This window comes from Thamnophis sirtalis, unplaced genomic scaffold (assembly GCF_051295495.1).
Source record: "Thamnophis sirtalis isolate CommonGarterSnake01/CBP01778 unplaced genomic scaffold, rThaSir2_p1.2 scaffold_1, whole genome shotgun sequence".
Lineage (NCBI taxonomy): Eukaryota > Metazoa > Chordata > Lepidosauria > Squamata > Natricidae > Thamnophis > Thamnophis sirtalis.
In genome coordinates, this window is record NW_028261381.1 from 112,717,904 (window position 1) to 112,744,234 (window position 26,331).

At 37.1% G+C, this 26,331-nt stretch overlaps 1 protein-coding gene across 1 annotated transcript in view; it reads left to right on the plus strand.

Annotated features, from left to right (window-relative positions):
• Window positions 1-5,447: 5,447 nt before the first annotated feature.
• SPTBN5 (spectrin beta, non-erythrocytic 5) overlaps window positions 5,448-26,331 on the plus strand; it is a 100,076-nt gene continuing 79,192 nt past the window's right edge. The window contains exons 1-15 of the mRNA XM_087704455.1: window positions 5,448-5,532; window positions 6,144-6,227; window positions 7,235-7,351; window positions 7,733-7,900; window positions 8,455-8,574; window positions 9,520-9,677; window positions 11,632-11,860; window positions 12,591-13,225; window positions 14,459-14,603; window positions 16,837-17,069; window positions 21,257-21,410; window positions 22,520-22,717; window positions 23,385-23,582; window positions 25,346-25,468; window positions 25,638-25,790. Coding sequence (XP_087560581.1) covers window positions 6,174-6,227; window positions 7,235-7,351; window positions 7,733-7,900; window positions 8,455-8,574; window positions 9,520-9,677; window positions 11,632-11,860; window positions 12,591-13,225; window positions 14,459-14,603; window positions 16,837-17,069; window positions 21,257-21,410; window positions 22,520-22,717; window positions 23,385-23,582; window positions 25,346-25,468; window positions 25,638-25,790 — 2,685 coding nt within the window. The 5' untranslated portion in view covers window positions 5,448-5,532; window positions 6,144-6,173. The remainder of the gene's footprint in view (window positions 5,533-6,143; window positions 6,228-7,234; window positions 7,352-7,732; window positions 7,901-8,454; window positions 8,575-9,519; window positions 9,678-11,631; window positions 11,861-12,590; window positions 13,226-14,458; window positions 14,604-16,836; window positions 17,070-21,256; window positions 21,411-22,519; window positions 22,718-23,384; window positions 23,583-25,345; window positions 25,469-25,637; window positions 25,791-26,331) is intronic.

Genomic DNA, 26,331 nt, shown 5'->3' on the forward strand with positions numbered 1-26,331 from the left:
TACTGCAATATTTATATGTCCTAGAATTGATATAAATTCGGTCATAGATTTGAAAAAGTGACATGATTGTTCTGATGTTTTTCAGTGCTTGAAATATTTCAATGATTTTAGATGAATAACTGGAAATTTCAAAATTCAGGACATTTACTTCAATTCAGCTTTGAAATGAAAGCATATTGTACCCTAAAACTTTTTTAAAGGTTTTAAATATGTGCCTAAAAAAACAGTTTGGTGTAGTGGTTAAGGCATTTGGCTAGAAATCAGAAACCATGAAGCAAAAATCCAGCTAAGTATCCTTGGGCCAGTCATACTCTCTCAACTCTAGGAAACCACCTCCAAAAACATTGCCAAAACTGCAGGGACTTGTCAACATTGGAATAAACAGAGACTCAAAGGCGGAAGAAAATATTGTATTTGGTAAACAAAAAAGACAAAAACTTGTTTTTTCCAAGAAAATTGGGAGAATCCATATGCAATGGTTTAGTTGGCTTTGGAGTTTTAATTGTTAACTAAACTATTTCATAATCAAAGAAGCACCACAAAATTTTTTCTCATTGTTTTTTTCATTGTTATCATATTCATTCACAACCAATACAGATACTTTCTTTTGCAATTGTATCTGTTGGTCGTAAAAATAGGTTACTTAAGAAGCATAAGAATGGATAGACAATATAAATCAACTGATACTTCACAACTGGCAATAAATGTGCTAGGCGTCTATATTTATTTATAGTGGTTAGTCACTATAATAGTTTTATTACCAAATTGTATTTCGTACTGGCACCCAGGGTTCAAAAATTCACTAATGCAACAACATGACTCATTTACTTGAAAAAAAAGGCATTTATTAGTTCAGGAATACAGTCATCTGGTTTCCTTGGGTGTCACTCTGAAGTTGTGCCATTTTCTAGAGAACCTTGAGTTTTAATGTTTTATTGGTAAAACACATTTTACCATGTAAAAATAACAAATTTTGCTTCATAGCTAGGATGGGATATACCTTGCCATATTACATCACCACTGGCCAAAATGGTTGGAGTTGGATAGTTGAAAGCCTCCTTCATGTCCCTGGAAATTGACACCATCTCCTGGGAAATCCTGGCACAAGGTCAATCAACATGGTGCACACCGATCCACCAAGTCTGCCATATATCTGAGGACAGAAGAACAACCATAGCACCAGAGAAGCGAGCACTCCACAAAGTCAGAGCTGCAAATGCTGCAGCAATGGTGCCCACACATGTCTGCCTGACATGTGGCAGAATATTTCATGCCCGTATAGGCCTTACCAGCCACCTGTGGACACATCGTGGACAGCCCACAACCTGATAGATGTCAAGGTCCTCTTCGAACACGATGGGCGAACATCATCATCACATCACCACTGGCCAAAATGGTTGGAGTTACTTGAAGTTCTTAATCCAGCAAAACACATCTTGAATGTCATGATTTTCCCATTCCACTTTAACTCATTATTATTTGAAGTCACACCTTGTCCTCATAGTTATTGCTCTGAACAGGTGATAGTTCTTTTTTCTTCTTCGTTGGTTCTTGAAAGGCAACTACATTAGGCAGTGGAAGAAATATTTTATATCTTGAGCCCTTTTCTTAAAAAGTAGATTTTAGCTACCCCAGAGCAAAAACAAATAGCATAACATAGTAATAATTCGTAATTCGTAATTTAATAAGCTTATATGCCGCCCAATCCCATAGGACTCCGGGCGGCTTACAAATACGAGATAAAATAAAATAACAAATGGGGAGAAATGAAAACAGTTTAAAAAACACAACATACATTGGGCTTAGCTAGGGGCTGGACCTAATTCATAGATCAACAGCCCCAGGTTTTGGTGGCTTTTTGGAAGGCCGCGAGAGTGGGAAAGGTCCGGATCTCTGCGGGAAGATCGTTCCACAGAGCCAGAGCAGGTACAGAAAAGGCTCTCCCCCGAGGGGTCACCAGCCGGCATTGTCCGGTCGACGGCACTCGGAGGAGGCCTAGCCTGTGAGTTCTTATCGGCCGTTGGGAGGTATGTAGCAGGAGGAGATCTCTCAGATATCCAGGTCCAAGGCCATGTAGGGCTTTAAAGGTAATCACCAGCACCTTGTAGCGCATCCGGAGACCAATAGGGAGCCAGTAGAACATGTTAAGAGGAAAAAAGTTTAAGATAATGAAGTTCTTTTAAAAAGAGGGTTGGGTATTAAAAGTACAGCTGCAAAGAGTTCCGGGGGGGGGGGGATCCAATAAGAAAAAATGATGGCAGATAGCAGAAGAAGCCAATGTAGCTTTACAAAAAGCTTTCTGAAGATCACAAAACAAAGATAAATAGGTGCATAGAAACAGAACATCAGATAAACCCGAATGAAGGCAGATAGATGACATTCTGAGACACTGTCTAATTATCCCTCTGATAAGAATATATTGTTAGATTTTACTAGTAATACTTTTCTTCACATATCATTTTCAAATTTGATTTTGGTTTTTTTTTTGGTCATGCCATTCCCCAGACCTAAGTTTAAAAAATAGTATTTCCAACAGTCTGTTGGGATTAAAGGAAGAAACAACATGGGAAAAGCACAGAGAGCGTAATTTTGGGAATTATTTCATATTGCCCAAAGGCCATGTCTATACCCTGTTTCCCTGAAAACAAGACCTATCCCACAAATAAGACCTAGTATGTTTTATATGCACAAATAATATAAGCCCTTACCCCCAAAAAATAAGCCCTATTTAAGAGCCTGCACAGGTGGCTGCCCACCCATTTTATCAGGTTGCTCATGGTGTCTCAGCCACAAGGCTAGATGTGGTATCCCATGCACCTTGCACCAGCTTAACTCAGGGCCCCACACCCGGGCCATCCCCGTCATGACACCTGCCTCACGGCGGCAGCACCAACAGCCATGTGCAGCAAGAGCCAGTGTGGCTGTGGGCCTACTTCTTCTGCTTGCTTGTGGCCACAGCAGACCAGGAAGCCGAGCAGCGCACTGGTGCCGTGGCCAAGTGGTGAGGCAGGTGCCAGGGCATAGATGACTTGGCTGCGGGGACTCTGAGTTAAGCCAGTGTGGGGCATGGGCAGCTCCACCTCCCTTGCCCAGTCTTATTTTTGGGGAAATATGGGTATTTTCTTCTGTGTAATGAAATAACATGTTATTTCTTTGTGTATTGCACTTTTTTCTAGGTATTTGACCAAGTTGTATACATATGCATATATATTGCCTATATGTCCCAATGTCTATGAAAGTCAAACTAGGCCAGTGGTGGGTTTCAAATTTTTTTAGAACCTCTTCTGTAGGTGTGGCCTGCTTTGTGGGAGCGGCTTGCTGGCCATGTGACTGGGTGGGAATGGCTTGCCAGCCATGTGACTGGGTGGGTGTGGCCAACTTGTAAAATGTGGTGAAACTCACTTAACAACACTCTTGCTTAGCAACCAAGATGTTGGCTCAGAAACTCTGGCATTTGAAGCACACAAGTCTTAAAGCTGTCGAGTTACAAGACCCTTGCACCACTAACCCTTTAGAAAAAAAACCCAGAGGTGTTCAAACTTGACAGCTTTAAGACTTGTGGACTTCAACTCCCAGAATTCCTCCTCTCCCTCTTCATCTTGTAATTGTAATTGTAATTTAATAAATTTATACGCCACCCAATCCCATAGGACTCCGGGCGGCTTACAAAATACAAGAGTAAAAATAAAAAGTTAAAATATAGGGAAAGAGGAAAACAGATTTAAAAATAACATACCATATACTCAACCTAGGTGGGGCTGGACCTCGTTCATGAATTCCTCTGGGCCATTACAAGAACAAACAGTATACATACAATATAGTGAAGCATATTTAATTGCTATCAACTTCAAAATGGGAGGATATCTACCTCCAGGTACAGTAGATGTCACTCCATGGGGCACCCACACTGGGGTAAGGAAGTGCAAATGATGTCCCATGCATCATGATATCATCATGAAAAGGATGAAACTCATGTACTAGATAGAATGATGTGATTACAAAAATATTTCATTTGCTCAGTGATATCATGACTCATGTCATCATTTTGACATCATTATAGCTTTTTAAGGACACATCTAGACCAGTGTTTTTCAACTACTGTGCCGCGGCACACTAGTGTGCCGTGACATAGTGTAAGGTGTGCCGTGGGAAAATTACTTTATATATAGTCAATATAGGCACAGAGTTAAATTTTTTTAACATTTTCTAATGGTGGTGTGCCTCGTGATTTTTTTTCATGAAAAAAGTGTGCCTTTGCACAAAAAAGGTTGAAAAACACTGATCTAGACTATACAACCTACTGGTGTTACATTGTATTCTTGTTGGTCTGAGGAGGAAGAGCATTCAGCATACAGCCTAACGCAATTCCTACAATACTCTTAGGAAATCAGATACTGTTGTTGTTTTGTTTGGGTTTCATTAAACAGGGAAAAAAATAAAAAGTGGAAAAACATGTTGCTTAATAGGTATAAATTGCACATGAACAGTTATAATGAAATGTCATGCATTAATGAAAATTTTACCTACCTATATACATACATTTTTTTCATATTTATAGACATATATAAAATGTATATACACAGAAACACTTTGTTACTTTAAAAAGCTTAATAAACTATATCTTTCGAATTGATATTTATTTATATATAGCTTCCAGAAGTTGTGAATGCTCCAACACTGGAAGTTTTTAAGAAGAGATTGGACAAACCTCTTTCATTTGTCTGAAATGATATAGGATTACCTGTCTGAGCAGAGAGTAGGACTAGAAGGCCTCCAAAGTCCCTTCCAACTCTGTTATTCTGTTCCTACATAAGTTAAATGATTATTGCCAACGTTAGCCTTGTACCAAAGGTGCTTGTTCAAGAGGTAAATGGACTTTCTTGTTTTTCTTTGAAGATGTTTCGCTTCTTATCCAAAATGAGAAGCAAAATATTTTCAAAGAAAAATCAGAAAGTCCATTTGCCTCTTGAAAAAGCACCTTTGGGGCAACCCATGACCTGGACAACTGAAAATCTCCATAGACATTTAGCGATGTACTTTGGGATGAATGGTGAGGGAACAAACAGAGCTGAAGAAGCTTTTTGGATAAGAAGCAAAACATCTTCAAAGAAAAACGGGAACGTCTAGCTACCTCTTGAAAAAGCATATTTGGGACAACCATGACCTGGACAACTGAGAATATTCATAGACATGTAGACTTGTACAGACTCATGCACCAATGTGCAATGTAAGTACCCTTTTTTCCCCTGTGGCAACCTTGCATCTTGTTTTATATCAGATTTTGAGGAATGTGAAGTAGTGATTCTGAATATGCCATTAGCACAATCCTTTTGCCAAGAACCTTTACCCCCAATGTTCTGATAAACCTTTCTTTCCTGGTCAGATGTTCATGGAGATTATAAATACTTTCTTATTATCATAGCATTCAAAGTTCATTGTGTGTGCACAAATAGGCCACTGGTTTGGAATGAAGAAGCTCTCCTTTGAATGACTGCTTTCTGAATTTAACAAAAACATCTTGGCAAGATCTAAGTAAGTGAAGATTTTACAGAATTTTTCTATTTCTACATAAATAAGAAACAAATATGTGTTGTAGCTCTTCCTGACAATGTTAAAGGTATGCTTATATTTTAAATCAAAGGTCATTTCTTGCTTTTTATAAGAGAAGAAAACTTTTATAGTAGAAAATGGGGCTTTTCTTCAATAGAAGCAAAAATTATATGAGAGATGAATGAAGAGTCTGTTTAATTTGGAGTGTTTCAATCTTATTAAAATAAACCAGTCATTTGCTGAAGTTGGGAGTAGTGTTAGAGGAAAAGAATTGGAAACTGGATTATTTTCAGAAGCACAGATATGAGAACCTTATAAACCTTATAGCTGCCCAGAGTTACCTTGTAGAGGAGATGGGTGGCATAGAGATTTAATAAATAAATAATATAACATATAAAATTTCCAGGGAATACAAATTGAATGAAATCTGGGAGAAAACATCTTGCAATCATAAAGGATGTACAAAGCTAAATGGCATACTATCAGCAATTAGTTAGAATTAAAAACAGGAATTAAATCAGAGATTGTTCCATTGGTTTTGCTGTCCGTAAACTGCAAAATAGCTTATTTATGTCTGTTCTGTATTTACCAAGATCAGAAGAGGACAACCAGCAGCAAAACAGATGAACTCAGTTGCAGTGGCGATGAGTGCACCATTGGAAGTTCCAAAAGACCAGGTTAGGGACAGGTCATCATGGAGAAAATATATCAATGTAGCAGGATTCTGGTGAGAGAGAAGTTCCCTGAGGATGGGCTCCAGCATGAGTCTCAAAGCTTAGAAGACTGGTCCATGTGACCAACAGAGATTGGATCCTACAATATTATCCTGGGATATGTATATTTGCCTTCATTCATGTATCAGTGTAGTCACAAAGTGTTGACAAACTCTTGATACCACACAATCAATCAATCAACTTTTGCTAACAACCAGTTATTTTTTTTAAAAAAGTAATAAATTAAACGTTAACTATATCAGTATTTTACTTACTCACAAAATTGCTTAGAATTGACTTATGCATTCCAGATGCTATAATTCCCAGCCCATATGGACTTCTCTACAAGACCATATCTGTTCCTGAATTTTTTATTGTTAATACAACAGTTCAGAGATGGTGTCTGCCTATGGATCACAGAGTTCATTGTAATGAAGTAAAACAAATAAAGAGAATCAAAAGAAGACATGTTCTCTATTACAATTTATTTTGTTTTCAAATTAGAAGTTTAAAATGTTAAGTTTAATGTTTGTCACAGGTTAGATCTTGTCTTATATAGTACCATTTAAATTGTTTCCAACGTACATGTTTATCATGATGACATGTATGTATTTAATTTACTACCTAATGTAATCCCAAGAGCATTGGGTGTTTATGATAATAACTCCCCTCCCCCCAAAAAAACAATACATCTATACTAAAAAAATCACTTTTAGTAAGTGACAAAATCTAAAGATCTTTATCCAATCTAGGTGTCTGCAAAGGATCTTTTGGTAGACATGTATTAGTTGATAGGTCTATCTTTCCTATTCAATATTTATCCAACAAACAATACTTTTTATCCAAAAAAATGCTATGTCCAATAAATTTGATGTAAAGAAGAGGAATCAGACTAAAAATTCAGGGGAATTGGCAGTAAATTGGGACATTCTGATTCTGTGGGAGTCATGTTGGAGTATTCTTGCTTTTAGGTCTCCATGGAGGAAGAATATGTACAAGGACAATTCAAGAAGTTGCAAGCGCAACATATGATCATGCAGAAAAAAACATTTACCACCTGGCTGAATAATGTTTTCTACGAACACAGTGTAGGTAGCTTTCTTGTAATGTTCTTCACATCCCTTAAAACACTTTTTGCTGATGCTAACAAATTATTCTGCCTAATTTCACCAATTAACTTAATCTCTGATTTGTTCATTATTTTTAAAATTATAACAGCAAGAACAGTACTCTGCAGAAAAGTCTTTTAAATAGAACTTCATAATAAGGTATTTGAGCCTGCCATTTTCACTACAGCTTTCACCCGTTAGGTCAAGATAAAAGAGCATTGCCTCTCTCATTACTGAGCGGTTGAATAACTACTAGTCCAGTATCTGTTTCATGTCACAATTTCCATAAGCAAGATAGCATTAAGAACATAACATCATGCTATTGTTGTTGGATTTATTTGTGATCCTTTAATTTTGTAGGCAAACATTAAGATTCTAGATATCTACACTGAGCTGAAAGATGGCATTTATCTCCTGCATCTTTTGGAACTACTGTCTTCTGAACAACTACCCAGGCCAAACAAAGGCAAGATGAGAGTACACTTTTTGGAGAACAATAGCAAAGCCATTCAGTTCCTCAAATCTAAGGTGAGATATATGGTTTGGGGTTGTAGTAGGCATTAATCAAGTTTGGTTTGGATGGGAAGGTGGAAAGTCATATTGCCAACTGATATGGTTCTATCTACTGATGATTTTCAATATTTCCTACCTCAGCTTTCATGATGGGGAGGGAAAATACCTACTAGGACTATGAAAAACATAGTCAGAATGCAAATTAGTCAGAATGTAAGAATGTAAGAATGTAAGAAAGATAGCAAAGATGGAGAAAAGTTTATCTCTATGTTTCGCACGTTTTCCAGGACCTATCCTAAATGTACTGGTTGATTCTTCTTCTTCTTCTTCTTCTTCTTCTTCTTCTTCTTCTTCTTCTTCTTCTTCTTCTTCTTCTTCTTCTTCTTCTTCTTCTTCATCTTCTTCTTCTTCTTCTTCTTCTCCTCCTTCTCCTTCTCCTTCTCCTTCTCCTTCTTCTCCTTCTTCTTCTTCCTCCTCCTCCTCTTCCTCTTCCCCTTTCCCTTCCCCTTCTTCTGATTTTCAGAGACTTCTGTAAACACACTAATGATAAGAGCCTCTTCTGCATTCAGCAGGTACATGTGAAGCTAATTGGACCAGAAAACATAGTAGATGGAGACCAGACCCTCATTCTTGGATTAATGTGGATAATTATACTCAGATTTCAAATTTCATTGATCAGTCTTGACAAGGTAAAGTTGTGATTTAAAAATTCCTAACTTTTTTCTTTCAGATTTGATCTGTTGCCTTAATAATTCTTCAACCATCTAAAATTTAATATAACATTTAAGACTGAAAAGAAGCATAGAGGTGATTGTACTGTATTCATGAAATTGTATGATATTGTTCTCCCATATGTCCAAGATCAGAGCCTTCATACAAAATTTGTGAAATGTTTAAGTTAATATTCTACATATCTATATAATATAATAACTGAAATCAGTATACAGTGATCTAAGAATGAGATAAAATTTGTCACTCTTGAGACTTTTGAACCCTTGGAGAGATGGAGCAAATGCATTAAAAAACCCAACTAAATTTTGTATTTACAGCTAACTATTAATATTAGGAGAGAAGTCTGTGTCAACTCACGAACTTTTCCTGACCTGCTTCTGAGTTGCAGGGAACTCAGGAGGCAAGGGGATAGGAATTGACAGTAGATGTGTCCTGACAGTGTGATGATTCAATGATTAAAGATGCTGGGCTGGAAAGTCAACAGCCCAGGTTCAAAACCCAATCACCACATGACAGAATGTGTTCCCATTCTTGCTCTGGCTCCTGCCTACCTAGCAATTTGAAAACATGCAAATGCAAGTAGATAAATAGGTACCACTTCAGTGGGAAGATAACAGCATTCCGTGTGCCTTGGTGTATAGTCATGCTGGCCACATTATCATGGACAATGTTGGCTCCCTCAACTAAGAAAGGGAGATGAACACCACCTGCTAGAGTCAGAAATGACTGGACAGGAGAACCTTTCCTTTATTAACCATATAATTAACTATAATTTAAATCTGCATGTACTTCTGTTGCTGGCTACTAAACTTTTTGCTTTGTTTTGGTTTTTGTGGAGTCTTAGTTTTGCTGATTTAGATTTAGATTATCCTATGAATGCTCTTGCCTTGTTGACATTCTAGGATGAATTTGGATACAGAGTTGATGCTCTTTCTTCCAATGAAGCTCTACTGGTTTGGTGTCAACGTAAGACAGCCAGCTATTCTAATGTCAACATAAAAGACTTTTCCAAAAGCTGGAATGATGGGCTAGCTTTCAATGCCCTCATTCATGCTCACAGGTAAGGAAAAGTATCCATTCGTTCTTTCCTAAGTGTTCTGATATATTATTTCTGTGTAATTGAGAAAGGTACTGAAGGATAACAGAAAAAGATTTTCATCTGGAAGGAACATAATAAAACTTTAGCAAATTATGAATGGTAGGGTGAATGTGGAACTTTATTTTTGGTTGTCTCTATCTCTCTGGTATACTATTAGAATCCATTATGCTAATGAATTGTATTCCATTATATACTCTACCAGTGATGGCAAACCTTTTCGGCATCAAGTGCACACTAGTCTGGGACATGACCTGGAAGAGGAGCTGCCCAATAGGCATGCACACACCAGAAAATGAAATTCTGGTTTCTGGCATGTGTATGCGCATCGGCCAGCTAATCTTCCAGTTAATTGTGTGCATAATGATCAGCTGGCTGGCACACATGCTCATGCCAGAAAACAGAATATCACTTCTTCCAGTTCCTGGCACTGCTGCATGCAAAAGCCCAGCTGATTGTCACATGCATATGCACACCAGTAATCTGGAGGACGAATGGGCAATGCCGCACCAGAAACCCGGAAGAGGAATAGGCAATGCTGCCTGTGCCAGGCGACATAGCAATAGCAATAGCAGTTAGACTTATATACCGCTTCATAGGCCTTTCAGGCCTCTCTAAGCGGTTTACAGAGAGTCAGCATATTGCCCCCAACAATCTGGGTCCTCATTTTACCCACCTCGGAAGGATGGAAGGCTGAGTCAACCCTGAGCCGGTGAGATTTGAACCGCTGAACTGCTGATCTAGCAGTAGCCTGCAGTGCTGCATTTAACCACTGCGCCACCTCGGCTCTTGTCTCCGTGTGCCACTTTGGGCACACATGCCATAGGTTTGCCATCACAGCACTATACTATATATATTCTGTAATATTAGAATCCATAATCACCCTACAAACATGAACAGCCCAAAGTTCAGGACAGATGTATAAAACATTTCTTATTTATTACTGAATCATGATACCTGTTAGAGCAAGTTATAACAAGATAAGAAATTGAATAATGTCACAAAGAATAAGTTATCAGTTGCTACCTTTAAGATCCAAGGAAGCATGCCTTTGAGATGAGTCATTGGAGAGCCGCAAGAGTAAGGGTCAAAGTCCTACTTATGGTTTTTGCAATTGCACCTGGCTGGCCGTTATGGGGAGAAAGAATCATGAATATATGCTGAATGTCCATTTTAAACATGAGAGATGTTTCCTTACTATGCTCAGAAAAAAATACTAGAATGGAAATTTAAAAATGCTGCTTTAGAAGATACAAATCACAGCATTTCCATGTCTTCTAGAAGACAAGTTAAATCTTATTGTTCTATTGTTTGTTCACCCTTATGCTGAAACATATTTTACTCCTGCACATGTAGAGGCTTGCATAAATGTTGAACTATAATTTATTTAAAGATGAATACAAATATACAGTTTGTTCACATTATTTCAGATTCTTGCATCCTATCTCTTTAAAATCAGATGTAGAAAATAACATGCATTTCTGTGTTTTGTAAAGCAGATATATATACTTCTGAGCAGAATTTAATAAGATTAACCTGAAGGGGATGGCATTCCAGTAAGGTCGGAAACTCTTTATCAGTTATTGTAAAAGTTATTTTAGGTCATAAATCTATTATAACATTTAATCGACATGCCATCCCCAAATTCATATTCTTTTGATTCTATAAATTGTAATTGTATGCTGATGCTATGGATTCTTATTTTAAAGTACCTAGCCCAGTCAGAGAAGAAAGATACATTAAGCTTCTCCTTCATAAATATTGTATTACATTGCCTCTGACACTCCTATCAATAGCCTATTAAAACTCTAGCATATTTCTAAAAATCCTAAGGGGGAAATGTCCACTATGTCCACTTCCTTGCATTTTCTAAACATAATCTCCTTCATTTACTTGTTTTTATTTTTCATCTTTTCAGGCCTGATCTGATACAATACAGCTCCCTGCGGCATGACCAGCCCATAATTAATCTAAATAATGCCTTCACTGTGGCGGAGAAGCACTTGGGGATCTTAAAGTTGTTGGATGCTGAAGATGTGGCAGTGCCATTTCCAGATGAGAGATCCATCATGACCTATGTGTCATTCTACTACCATTACTTTTCCAGGCAGAAGCAGGGTCAGACAGTCCAGAAAAGGCTTGCTAAAGTCAGTGTATTGCTCTTTTGGTAATTAGCATTCCTATTGCCTGGTATGTCTTAAGTAAATACTTTCTGCGACCCAAATAGAATGTAGACTCCATCTTTATCTATGGAACACATAGATTTCCATAGTCAAAAATGTCTAAGGAAGTACAGATGCTGTTAAGATGAAACTTAGCTGAACTCCTATAACATGGTAACATCTGCAACTTGGAACTGATAGATTATGGCTTCTCAGCACCTTGAGGATGGAACACATGTCCAATGCACTGGCCTAAAGTAGCCAGTTGCAGTCAAGCTTTTCATTCATCTAGAAGTGGTATAAACAGTTACTATTGCTATTGCTATTTGCATTTTCTTCTGGGTAACTCAGCAGCATTACAGCAATAATTTTGTCTGAACACAATCCATTTGTTTCTAGCACTGTGTGATTAAACTCCGCTTACAAATATATATAATCATGCATATTGCACTTTGGTGTTTTTTTTCCTTTATATACAAGAGAAATGTTGGAAGAAAATTTCGATCAGGAGTGTGTTGAATGTATATTAATGTAGAGACAGTCCTGGTCCAATTAACAATTGCTGATTTTAGCAGAAGACTAAGACCCCATGATGAATTGCTCATGGAACATGTAACTTTCTTGAATGAAACTTATCTTTGCTGAAAATGAGAGTAGAATTCTACTGACTAAGATCAAGGGAGAAAAATACGTGTTATGTTTAATCTTTCTGCAGTTCGTGTTTTGCCTGAAGGAGACAGATGAATTGAAATTCCAGTATGAACACATGATCTTTGAACTCTTGAAATGGATAAAGCTCAAAGTGACAGAACTGGATGACCGTTCCTTCCCCAATTCTCTGGAGGAAATGCACTGCCTCATGAATAACTTAAAGGTCTTCCGCACTATGGAGAAACCACCCAAATACCGTGAGAAGGGAATAATTGAAGCCAATTTTTTCCACATAAGGACCAAACTGCAAGTCAACAATCAGCGCCCTTATCTGCCCCCTGAAGGAAGAACTTTAAGAGATCTGGAAAAAGAATGGATTGCTTTGGAGAAAGCAGAGGCCAGTCGAGGAAAAGCAATACTACAGGAGCTGTTAAGACTTGAGAAAGTTGAGCAACAGGTCCAGATGTTTCTGAAGAAAGCAGCCATTCGTGAGGCCTATTTGAGAAACATGAGAGAGATAATCAAAAAGCAGGATGATTGGCAACCTGACAATGTAGAACAGCTTCAGACAGGCACTAGGAAACTAGAGGCGATTGAAGCAGACATGCTTCCCCAAGACCAACGCTTCACAGCTTTGTCTACAATGGCTGCTGAAATCATGCGGGAGAACTATCAGGACAAGGCCTTGATTGCCAAAAAGTGAGTAGGATGCCTTCGATTGGGGCAGTAGTCAGAGATGGTGTTGGAGAGAATGAATAATGCATCACAGATGTTTGTTTAGCATGAATTAATGCAACCTCCATCTTTGGAAAGAGTAAATTCAACCGATCGTATTATATGTTGTATTCTTCCAATAGCAAAAATGTTAGGACAGATGATAAAGAAATAAAGGGCAATCACAATAGTAAAACATCTTGGTAAGTAAAATAAGAAAGAACAAAATATGCTAATATAATGCAAGCATTTACAATTTCAAATTACACAATTAAAGTCTAATATGTCTACAAATGAATGAGAATCTTTGAGTGTGTGTCTATTTACACAACTCTTTCTAATCTTATTTGCACATGCTGCATATCTTATTCGATGGGTTTTGAATTATGTAGATTTCTTTCTCTTGCCTTAATGCAGCCTATGCTTTGTTGTGGATTTCCCTGTTTCTACGCTATATGTATTTGTGTACATTTTTGTACATTTCTTTTGCTGCCCCTGCCCTTTCTTTTTTCCCCTTTCTTTTGTTGCACACATTTCTTCTCCTTGTTTTCTTTTCTTCTCCGCCTGAATCCTAAAAACCCTTTAGTCAAACTAGGTTTGGATGCTTTGATTGCTGGCTGTTTTCTACACTCTTAGCTTTGATTGCTTCTCACCTGAGCTGCTGCCAATTTAAAATTCCTATGCACTCCCTAAGCCAATTTTGTCCTGGGAATCTTTTGTTTGCTTGGCCAGTTCTGCAGATCTCACCTGCAAAAAAAACCTTGGATTTTCCACTCCACTCCAGCACATAGCATTTCTTCCTGATACACTGATGCCACCTGCCCGGAAGTCATGACTTTTTTGAGCTGGGCCATGGGCACAGTTCAACTAATTTAGCTGCACTAAGTCCCGGAGGGCATGAAAAAAAGGAAAATGAAATTCCACACGGACTGTTATGAGGCTCTCCTTCCACATTGTTCTACAATTCACTTTTTTCATATATCATCAGATGATCAAGCTAGCAGTTGAAAATAATTCTGAATTGCTAATGAATATTACACTTTGAAGTTGCATTTCCCCATTGGATTAAACCTCGTGTTTCTCCACAGCAGCTAGTGTTATAAATAAGATATATAGAAATATATCACATAATGACATCCAAATATGGGGTAATTTGAATTGACCATTAGTGAAGTCTTGTGATATCATATTTTTTCTTCTTTTTTTCTCTCTTTACAGGCAAATGGACATCATTCATCAATGGCAAGATCTCTGGGACCATCTCAAAAGACAAAAACATGCTATGGAAAAGATGCGGGAACTGCTAGTCCTTTTGAGGGACATTGACACTATTATGGAAGAACTTAAAGGCGTGCAGGTATATTGAGTTATTCATTCTAAAGACAGAAATTGGTGGCTATGGTCTTTAATGAATGCTTCCAATTCATAGCCTATGGAAAAAGAGCAAGAAGGATGTGTTATGCAGAGGGGCTATCTGGAATGAGAATTTGAACTTAAACCATAGATCATACTTGAGAGACCGCTTGCTGCCAATTACCTCCCAAAGACCCATTAGATCACACAGGGTTGGCCTCCTCCGGGTTCTGTCTACTAGCCAATGCCACCTGGCTACTACCCAGGGGAGGGCCTTCTCTGTGCCAGCTCCGGCCCTCTGGAACGAACTCCCCGCAGAGATTCGGACCCTCACCTCTCTCCAGGCCTTCCGAAAAGCCGTCAAAACCTGGCTTTGCCGGCAGGCCTGGGGTTGATGAGTTCCCCTCCCCTCTCGACCTGTGTGGTTGTGTGATTCTTGGCTATTTTAACTACTTGTATTGTGTTCTATGTTCCCCTTTTCCCCTTTGAGTTGTTCGCCGCCCTGAGCCCCTCCTGGAGAAGGGCGGCACACAAATAAAATAAATCTAAATCTAATCTAATCGTAACTACTCTTAAAAATCTATTCATGTGTCTTTGGAGGGATTGTCTCCATTACATTAGATTATATGTTGAAAACCAATGATATGTAGGAAGGAAGATTGTGCAAATCCAGAAAGGATTATTAAGTAGTTTGCTTTTTTCTATTACAAAGCCTGGTATATATAAAGCCTTTTGAGGCAGACAAACAAATAGGAACCATTTGGATTTATGAAAAGATCTATATTGATAACAAAAACTTGAAAGCCTGTTAAAAGACGTCTCCAGCTTAGTATTTATACCTAGCAAAATCAAGACAGTTACTCCAAGTCTCTTTCACATACAGTATTCATCTAGAACCAACACTAATTGGTTGTGGGAGATGCAATGAGTACCCAAAACAATGAGTACAAAACATTTTTTCCCATAAGGAATAATGGAGTTAATCACAAGGTACTGTTGACATAGGGAAATTCTAGCGTGTGCATTGGGTACCAAACAAATGATGAGTACCAGAACAAAATGTTCACATCAAAATGTGTTGAGTACCAAACTTGCGTTTCAAAGCAGCTGAGTACCACCTTGTTAGCTTCAGGAAATTGTTTTGCAACAATCTTGTTTCTTCCTCCACTTTCCCTGTTCCATCACAATACAAGATCTTATACAACCATTTATTAGAACATTTCTCTCTATCTCAGCAGATGGCAACATATTATCTATCATTATTATGGTCAGCCAGATGTTTAAACTGTATTTAGCATTTTCGTTCATTTATTTAGTCTTCCCAAAGACCTTGTTTAATATTATTAAAGAAATCATCACAGAATATATGTCAAGTAGCATAAGTCAAACTTTCCTACTCTGGTTGTTTCACAATTCTTCTTCTGCTCCCCCAATTATTAGAGGGCACCAAATTAAGAAAGGGTGTGGTAGAGCATGTCACCATCCCATGATTTCTTATATTTCTTTTCATATGTGAATATGCAATTTACTTGAGAGACCGCCTCCTGCCAATTACCTCCCTACGACCAATTAGATCCCACAGATTGGGCCTCCTCCGAATACCATCTACTAGCCAATGTCAACTGTTGACCCCTCGGGGGAGGGCCTTCTCTGTGGCTGCTCTGGCCCTCTGGAACGATCTCCCCGTGGAGATTTGGACCCTCACCACCCTTCAGGCTTTCCGCAAGGCTACCAAGACCTGGCTGTTCCGGCAGGCCTGGGGCTGATGAGTTCCCAGCCCCACTTGAATTGTTGCGACTGTTGCATTGTTTTTAATGTTGTTTTTTCGTATCTGTTCTTGTCTTTGTCCGTTGTTGTATTTCCCCCTCCCCCATCTTGTTTGTTAGCCGCCCTGAGTCCCTCAGGAATAGGGCGGCATACAAGTATAATAAACTATAACTATAACTAGATGTCATGATTTAGCAAATTGACATTATCATACTAAGCATCTACGGTGACATTACTTCATTGACTTGGATTATACCAACAATATTTGCTTGTTTGTAGTTTGATGTGTAATAAGAATAACATTACTCACTGTCTTTTGTAAATCAAGATTTGTGGTTTTGTATAATGTATGAACCCAACCAATTGTAGTAAATTATTTAATACATTATATTACAAGCTATGTATGAATTTGGGGACTGCCTGAAATTGAGTAGCTGAAAAACATACAAAATATTTTTCTTTCATCCTATTTCTAGATATTAGTAAGCTCTAAGGATTGTGGCAAGGAGCTGTTAGAAGCAGTGGAGTTATTACAAAAGCACAGATTAGTTGTCACCCAAATTTCTTCTCTTGAGGAAAGCATCATGCACATTGCTGCAAAAACAGAAGATATAATAAAAAGAAAACCACTCAAATCAGAAATGCTTCAAGCCAAATATCAGATGCTTCATCAGCTATATCAGAAACTTCAGGATTCCTGTCAAACAAGGTAAAATTCTTGTAAATGTTGATGAATAATTTGATTTAATCTACAAAAAGAGAAAGCTCCTGATCTTAGATTGGGATTCTCTATGCATATATTGTGTTTCTCTGTTCCACGCATTCATCAGAGAGAAACGAGAGGCCATGGGGTCTCAGTCCCCTCAGATAAACCCTTTTGTCAATGATTTAAAAAGGCATGTGTGTATGCAGGCATGCTATAAATAGTCCCAAAGCTTTTTAAATTTTTGATATTCAGGAAAAGAGCAGAATAATTCTGATTCTTTAAGAATGACATTTGCAAATATACCAAGCTCTTAAAATGAATCTGGGAAGAATCATTATTTTTTGCTACATCACACACACACACACACACACACACACACACACACACACATGGAGGGGGGAGGGAGGGAGGGAGGGAGAGAGAGAGATTTGTACTCTCTCATACACACACCCATCATTGTATGCAGGAACATCTGCCCAGAATATAAGGTAGGCACTCCTAAAACAATTTGGGAGATTTCATAAAAGGTTGTGGAGAATAAGAGGGCTGTGGGACTTCCATATCCAGACAGTCAGGGTGGTACAACCAGATATCATGGTGGTAGACAAGGATCAGAAGACAGAGTGGTGACAGATGTAGTGATGCCAAATGACAGCTACATCAAGAAGCTAGAAAAACTACCAGACCTGAAGAAGTTTTTTTATAAAAAAGTTTATTTTTTATTTTTAAACAAACATAGCCAGACAAAAACATATAACATAAAAACATCTTCCATTATGTACAGTGTGTCGGTTGGTTACAAGGTTTTTGTGCATCCTTTCCATAATCATCACTTAAACTTTATATAAAGTCACATATTCATATACATTGTTATTATAGTACTTCATTTATTTGACTTTCACTATTATTTCCTCATTTTAAATGAAATATTCTAAATATGGGTTCATTTATATTGTTGTAGTTCATTACATCATCTTAAATATATCCAATAATAAAATATTTTTATACCCTATTCTGATTCATTTTTGGTAACATTCTCTAATAATTTTCAATTCCATGTGTATTTTTTTTAATCTAACCACAGATAAGATAAATCCCATATCCTATAAAATTATTTATCTTCTTGTTCTCTAATTTCATGTGTCAGCTTACTCATTTCAGCACATTCCATTGTTCATATCATCAATCAAATATATAGATGTACAGTTATTATGATTATAAAACATTCATTGAGTATAACTATTATTACCTCTTTTTTATGTGAAGCATACTAAATTTAAAGTAAATTATATATTATGGCATTTCATTACATCATCCTGGAATCCTCCAATGGTATTACATCTTTATATTCTCACTTACAGTTTATATAAAATTCCATATTATCCCTCTAGTATATATAGATACATTATTATCATTGTTAATCATTTATTCAACTATAACTATTATTAATTTGTCTTATCCATAATACTCAAAATTTAACTAAGTTTAACTTAATTTTCGTTGTAACATTTCATTTCATCATCCTGTATTCTTCCAGAAATAGTGCCATCCAATATCTCTTGCCATTTGTAAAATCTGTATTCTAGTTGTTTTCTTAGTAAATCTTATGTGGACTTCTCTTAACAACTTGTTGTTCCTTGCATATCTTTTAAAGACTCAAAACCCTCCATCTGTTTTTTCCATCAGCTTGTCTTTGGTTATCACCGGTGCTTCTGCCAAAGGTATTCTCCTTATTTCTGCCAAATTTTCTCCCCTTTCTTCTTCCATGTTTTGAGGTTTAAGATAGAGTTCCAGTTCATCAACCTCTGCAATGTCAACAGTTTTCTTATCACTTTGTTCATGTTTTTCTGCAATTTTTTTAAATCTATCCTCAAATTTCATCATCGTTTTGTGGATATTCTCAGTTCTTCCTCCCATTCTTTCTACTCTTTGCTCTATAATCCCAAGATTCTTTTCAATGTTCTCTGTACTTATTAGCATTTTTTGGATTCCTAGCATAATTTTTTGCAAAATTAATTCTTTTTCTTCTTCCTGTTGCACCATTTTTCCAGGTTGTAAACACTGTCACTAAAACATCCAAGGCTTATTGCTAGATGTCAAATGAATTCACTATAGTCTTTCAAATCCAAGCTTTCTCTTTACTCCAGTCCAGCTACTGGTAATACTCCAGAAGAACACCTGTATACAAATCGTGCTCTTCCCACTGTTCCTTTCAATAAACAAAATCAAGGATTTTAACATATAAGTCAAATGATCAAAGGAATTAGTGTTTCCAAGCCTCCAGCCTCTAGATGGCAGTGTTACTTCATTTGTTTCTGCTTTTACCCTTCTCTTTGTTACAAGGTTTAAGAAAAAAAATGCTTAAAATGTATAATCCACCTGAACGTTATAAAAAGGAAGAGATTCTTGCTCCACAGATACAAAAAGTGAGGAAAAATAGAGGAAGAAGGAAAAAAGAAATCAGTCCAATTTAAAAAGTAAGAAGCATTTGTAAGAATTCCATCCCCCCCCCCAAAAAAAACAGCTAAAAAAAGAAAGATAGCACTCTATTTTTAATACAGGCTTAATCTGCCGCTTGCTCTTTTCTGCCTTCAATTTTAATTTACTTTAAGTCTTTTGGGTATTCTCTTCTCTCATAGTAAATAGTAAAGTTTATCTCACCAATTCCGACACACTCTCCCCTGCACATCTTCCGTTCAGGGATCTGTCCCAACCTTATGCAGCTTAAAATGGTTGCTTCTCTTGTAACTGGCAAAAAGAGCTTCTTCCTGGATCAATCAGGGACTTTGCAATGTCCCTGAGATCAGCAGGACATGCCCTTCTCTATCACCATCTCTTCGGGATGGTTTAGGTCCAAAAAGAACCATTCAGCAACAGAGATTCGACAGCAATCCTGGAGCCCCAAGATTGCATGTCATGTTGTAGTGACGTCAGACCCTGCCTCTCCAAGATCTGAGGAATTAGAGGGAATGCGGAAAGTAAAAAAAATGAAAATGGTAGTAGGAGCACACAGGGCTATGACGCCTAAGCTGGGAACTGGCTCCAACAAATGCCAGCAACAACATTAGAGCTCTCTAGGCAGACGAATGCAGTGCTAGGAATAGCTAATATATGTTCAGGAACCTCAAACTCCCAGGCCTCTGGTATAGGGCTCAAGACTGAAAAAGACCTATTGGGATGAGAAAGGATTTTTAACTATATACTATATGCTATATACTATATATCTATTTAGAGTTACAACCCCCGGTATGCCCAAATATGGGAGGAAGATCACTACTTCCATTCTCTGTCCATCGGCTCGTCACAAGAGACCATCCAGACAGAAACCCAATATTTTTACTGTTGCCTTTGTTACATTTTGTGTTGTATTTGTGCTGATAAATAAATAAAGGGAGACTAGTATAGATCTATTTCATCTATACTATTTCATCTATACTATATACTATATACTATATACTATATACTATATGCTATATGCTATATGCTATATGCCATATGCCATATGCCATATGCCATATGCCATATGCCATATGCCATATGCCATACGCTATACGCTATACGCTATATGCTATATACTATATACTATATACTATATACTATTAAATACTAGGGACATCTTTAGAGTGAGCATGAAAGCAATCTGTAGGAAACCTTAGCATCAAAGGTTGTGTAGAGTAAAGGTAGGGGATTGGATTGGGGGTTTGGGGTTGGTTTTTTTTTTTTTTTTTTTTTTTTTTTTTGTATGATTGGGGGATTTTTGGGAACATGTATTTTAATTTGGCTTCGCCATGTTTTCTTAAAGTTTGGAAAGAACTTTATTTACCATTTTCTTGTCCCTGAATAAAAGTTATTATGGGGGGGAAATCAAGATATTTTTTTACATAGCCACCCTTTAATTAATGCATTTTAATTTTTCTGAGAAGTGTAATAGTAAATTAAGTGATACACAGGAGGTTTTTCCATGAGAAGGAAAAAGCAGAAGTATAGAGCTATAATTTTTCCAAATCAATTTATAGCAGCAAATATTTAAAAGATTGTTCCATGGTTTCTTCTGTTGTATGATTCTGGAGTAAAAGTAAGGTTGGGATTATACTATATTTTATATTTTAATAAGCTGGGACTACTAAAAAACCTGAAATAGTCTCTAGTTGTGACCCTTTTAAAGTACATCATTTATTTCTTTAATTCAGGCAACATCAGTTGGAAGGGGCATTGAAGTTTTTTGAATTTTTTCATGAGTGCACAGAAGAAGAGAAATGGTTGTCTGACAAATGGAAATTAGTGAAGATGGGAACCTTAGAGGATGATCTCACTCATATTTCAGCCTCTCTCCAAAGCCATAAGGTTAGTAAAATATATTTTCTTTATCATTTGTGCAACTTTAATAGAAATCCACAGAAAAGCTGTGAATGGAATGGTGAGACGATATTTCTCATTGTTATCTCTGATGAAGCCATAAGGTGGTGTTACAGAGAGGAAGAAAACAAAACTCTCACTAGCATTCCTAAATACTTAGATTTCTCTAAAAACTGTAAGAAGCACATATTGCCCGCCTTCTTCCTGCTTTTTCTACATAATTTTATTAAAAATTTTGGTTGCCATAGTAAAATCTATTTTCTTTCTTTGAAACTTAAAGAAAGAAGATTAGAAAGGAAAAGTAAAAAGCCAAGAAAAAAGAAAGAGAAGAAAGAGGAAAGTAAGATTATAATAAAGGAAAATAAATATACATCCTTTTCTAAGCCATTCTCTTGTCAATTTCAGAACCACTTTTGAAACCATTTCTATATCATTTCATCAATATTTTGGGCATAATTTATCTATGCCCAAGAAGCAGAAAATCATTACTGACATTAATATTGTAGCTGCTGCCAGCATCACAAGTAGACCAGACAGGAAACATAAGATAAACTAATTCTACTTTATTGTAAGGCTTCATACATTGTAAGAATTTTGCAACTCTGAAAGTACCAATTTCCTGCCATCTTTTTTTACTGTCTGATAAATTAGGGTGGATCCTTTCTAAACTTTTCTCTCTCCATTGCTCAACTGCTCCTCCACTTTTTATTTGTTCATTTCCTAGGCAATGTCTCTTACTCCTATGTTCCAAGGTCATTTCACATAGCATTAACCCTTGGAAAAATCCAATCCTATGTCCTTGTGAGGAACAGCTGTCCAAAGCACATGTGGGTAATCTCCCATCTTCTCCTTGTCTAGAGAGATTCCAAGGAATCAATCTACTCATAAATTCCTTGGTCTTTGTTTCATTTCATCATTCCTTCTTCAAAAGCCCCCCCTGTACATAGGTTGATCTGAGAGAAAAGTCCTAATTTAAGCTAGTCCTAAATCACCCTTAAAGTGGATTAAAAACTCCCCACTCCCATTCCTTAACCACTGTACCTTATTGACTTTCTATAGCAGCATCCAACGATAACTTCCCAATTTCTGTCTGGCAGTCTCTCCAAGTTGAGTGTGACTCCCATCAAGCAATTTCTTCTAAAATAATTTGCAAAGGTCGAGAGTTAAACCAGAATAATCCTTCAAACCAAGCGATTCAAAAGAAGCTGAAAGATATCCAGCAATTGTGGCAACAGCTCCAAGATGAGATGACTAATTGTAAGGTCCGCTTGGATACAGCTGCTCTCATTCAACAGGTAAGTCAATCTCCTCCTTTGTCCAAACAAGGCAAAAAAGTTGAAAAAATATTGTTAACTTCTACCTTAAATTCTGTAAGATACTCTATCACCATATCATAAGTGAATGGTTTTTCATTTATGGGGCTGTAGTAAGTGAGGCCACTGTTTTGACCTTCTGCAAAGCCCTTAAAACCTGGCTATTCCAACAGGCCTGGGGCTAATGAGCTTTTGTCCCCTCTCGAATGGTATGGTTGTTGTGTGTTTTTAAATTGTGGCATTGTTTTGTTCATGTTCTTTTTTTTCCTTATTTGTACCCCCCCCCCCTTGACTTGAGTTGTGAGCCGCCCTGAGTCCCCTTCGGAGAAAAGGGTGGCATAGAAATATAATAAATTCAATTCAATTCAATTCTAAATTTTCTGGGCTTTTTACTTGTATAGACATGAGTGGGTGTTTCTGTGTTTTAATATCATTTAAAAAAAATACTGAATGAATTTTTCCCCCACTTCTAATATACTATCAGTTTTGACCAAGTCTGATCATTTTTTTTTTCAATGCGAGCAAAATGGAGCTCTGGGCCTGCGTTGGGATTTAAGCAAATGATTCTTTTCCTTTGCATAAATTATTCTGCAGTGGAATGTTATCTGTAGGTATAACCACAATACCTCGATCTTGTTTCTCCCTTCAGTATTTTGCAGATATTAATGAGGCTGACTCCTGGCTCCAGGAAAAACACACTCTTCTAGCCAGCAAAGATTTTGGGAAAGATGAATCTAGTGCAGAAGCTTTGTTGCATCGTCATCTTCGTTTGGAAAAGGAGCTTGCTGCTTATTTTACAGAAATAAGCCACTTGGAGGAACAGGCCCATTCTGTGGCACAGCAAGTGGTATGTAACACCCAGGCAATATTTTAAGTTACATAACTGTCTGCCCAAAATATACACAAATTTACTGATGCACTTAAACCAATGTTTTTTTTAAACCTGGACATTTTAAGATGTGTGGGCTTCAGCTCTCAAAATTCCCCACTGACATACTTAAAGTTGACAAGCTGGAAAAACACTAAATGAAACCGACACATCACAGATTGCTCTTCTAATTCATACTTATTTAAAATAAATTCCGTTCCTGTGATCTTTGATTAAATATTTCTCTACAAATGGCACGTTTTCTGTTTTCCATTGATCTATATAAGGCCTGAGATTTTAGCCATCATGGTGTCATATTTCCACATGAGATTTCTTTTTACTCCACAATACTGAATGCTTAATACTGAATACTGAATGAGAAATTGCTGTTCTGAAACTATGAAGGCAAACTTATTTGGAATATATGATGATGTAAACACATCCACTTGTGCTTTTGTTTTGTGATTAAATTCTCATTCATTCCTCTCTAATGATCAAATCAATTCCCCCCCCCCTATTGCTTGCTTATTCAAACCTTAATGTTTTAAGGCAGTCTCATTTTATCTTTTTTAGTATAATTAATATCTCTGGTTAATAAACCCTTATCTTTTAGATGCACCTTATTTTGTATGCACAGCGCCTTTATTGTCATTGTACAAAATAAATACAATGAAATTGGTTAATATATTTCCCCAAAATAGATAGCTTAAAATAGATACCAAAAATGTACAAAGTTTGTTTTGTATGCCATCACTTTTTACTTCCTGTATCTAAAGTATGGTGAAGCATTATAAACATATAACATCAACATACAACCTCAAGTTATTTCCATGATTTAGCTGAAATTGATTGTTAGTATGCTTTATTGAATGTTTGAGAAAACCAGGCCTTTTCCCTCCAATTATATTAAATATTATATTAAATACTATATAGTATTTTATAATACTAATCAATCTTTAAGGATATAAATGAAGTCCCAAAGGTGATTTTTCAAGAGGCAACTTGATTTTCTTGTTTTTCTTAGAAGACAGCTCCGACTGGATAGTGGGGAATGGAAGGATGTATATGCCTTTCAGACAGCTGGTCATTTGCATTCTTTTAGAAAGGTATTGAGGCCACTTGGAGGTTTATCTGTGTCCTCAGGGTCACCTGAATAGTGCAAATGGTGTGGAGCTTTCTTGGAACTGCTGAAAGCACAGTTGAAAACAAAGATAAACCTCCAAGTGATCTCAATGACTCTCTAAGATAGGGCTGTCAAACTCGTGGCCTGTGGGCTGAATGTGTCACACCCATGGCTGGTTTAATGAAGGGGGGAGTCCCAACACATCACTTGATACCTACGTGACGATGCGAATTTGCACCCCTGCTCTAAAAGAATGCAAATGACCAGCTGTCTGCAGGAAGTATAAATCTTTCCATTCCCCACCATCCAGTCAGACCTTCTTGGATGAGATGTGAAATGTTTCCAAAGAAAAACAAGTAAGTCCAGTTGCCTCTTGAAAAAGCACCTTTGGGACAACCATGGATGACTGAGACCTGGATGACTGAGAATCTTCATAGATACGTATATATAAATTAAGATGCCACTATGCATATTTAGCATTTGTGAATGATATAACTCAATATTGAGCATAGAATTTTGTGCCTAGTTCTCTGAGCAGATGGCATCTGTGCCAGCATCAAATTCAGAAATCAACAACCAGAGAGTAGCTAAAATGCCATCAAATCATTATCTTTCACAGATACTTGTCAAACCTACATTCACTGGACACCTTGGCTCTGATTCACACGTTATTGTAGAAAGCATATGGAAAATGCAGAAGAACATTGTTTTGCTGTATGAAAAACTGCAAGCCATGGCTGAGGTATTATTTTTTCCTAATAATCTTTAGGTGGATGTGTAGAATGAAGGGGTTAGATACATGGATTTTCTTAAGTTCAGTGAAAATTTCTGACTATTTTTATTGATAGAATACCTACATTATCAGCAATGCTTTAGTGCTTATTCTAGCATTTCTAATTTTTTCCAAACAGCATAGGAAAAAAGAGTTACAAGAAAGAATCCAAATCTATCAATATTACAACTCCTGTGAAGAGTTTCAGTCTTGGATAGATGACAAGGAGAAAATTTTCCAGACCATTCAACCGAAAGCCAACAATGTGGAAGCTATGCAGCAAAAATTCCAGGTCTTTATTAACAGACTGTACTTTGAGTTCCTGATTTGTCTTCATTTACAAAAGATTAACACTGACATAAAATATTACATCTCAGTAAAAATATGGCAAGAGTTTTAGCCAATTATTAGAGATCTTAGTTGACTGGTAAATCTGCAAAGAAAACCACTCGTGCTTGTTCAGATTATGAAATATTCATTGTTTATAGCATCCAAAACAACAGAGGCTTAATTGAAATTGAAATACCTTTGCAGGCTAACTATTGGACAAGCAGACGATCTACAAGTTATAGAAAGTAATATTGCAATTTGAAACCCAATGCAAAGATTAAGCAAATGGATTATTCAAAAGATCAACAATTGGTGATAAATTATTTCTGATTTAACAAGTCCAGTCCTAATTACCTACCTGTATTACCTGTATTTGCGGGCAGATTATTGTATGTCCATATCAGTGGTGGGATTCAATTTTTTTCTTACCACCAGTTCTGTGGGCATGGCATGGATTGGTGGGCGTGGTTTGGTGGGCATGGTAGGGGAAGGTTACTGCAAAA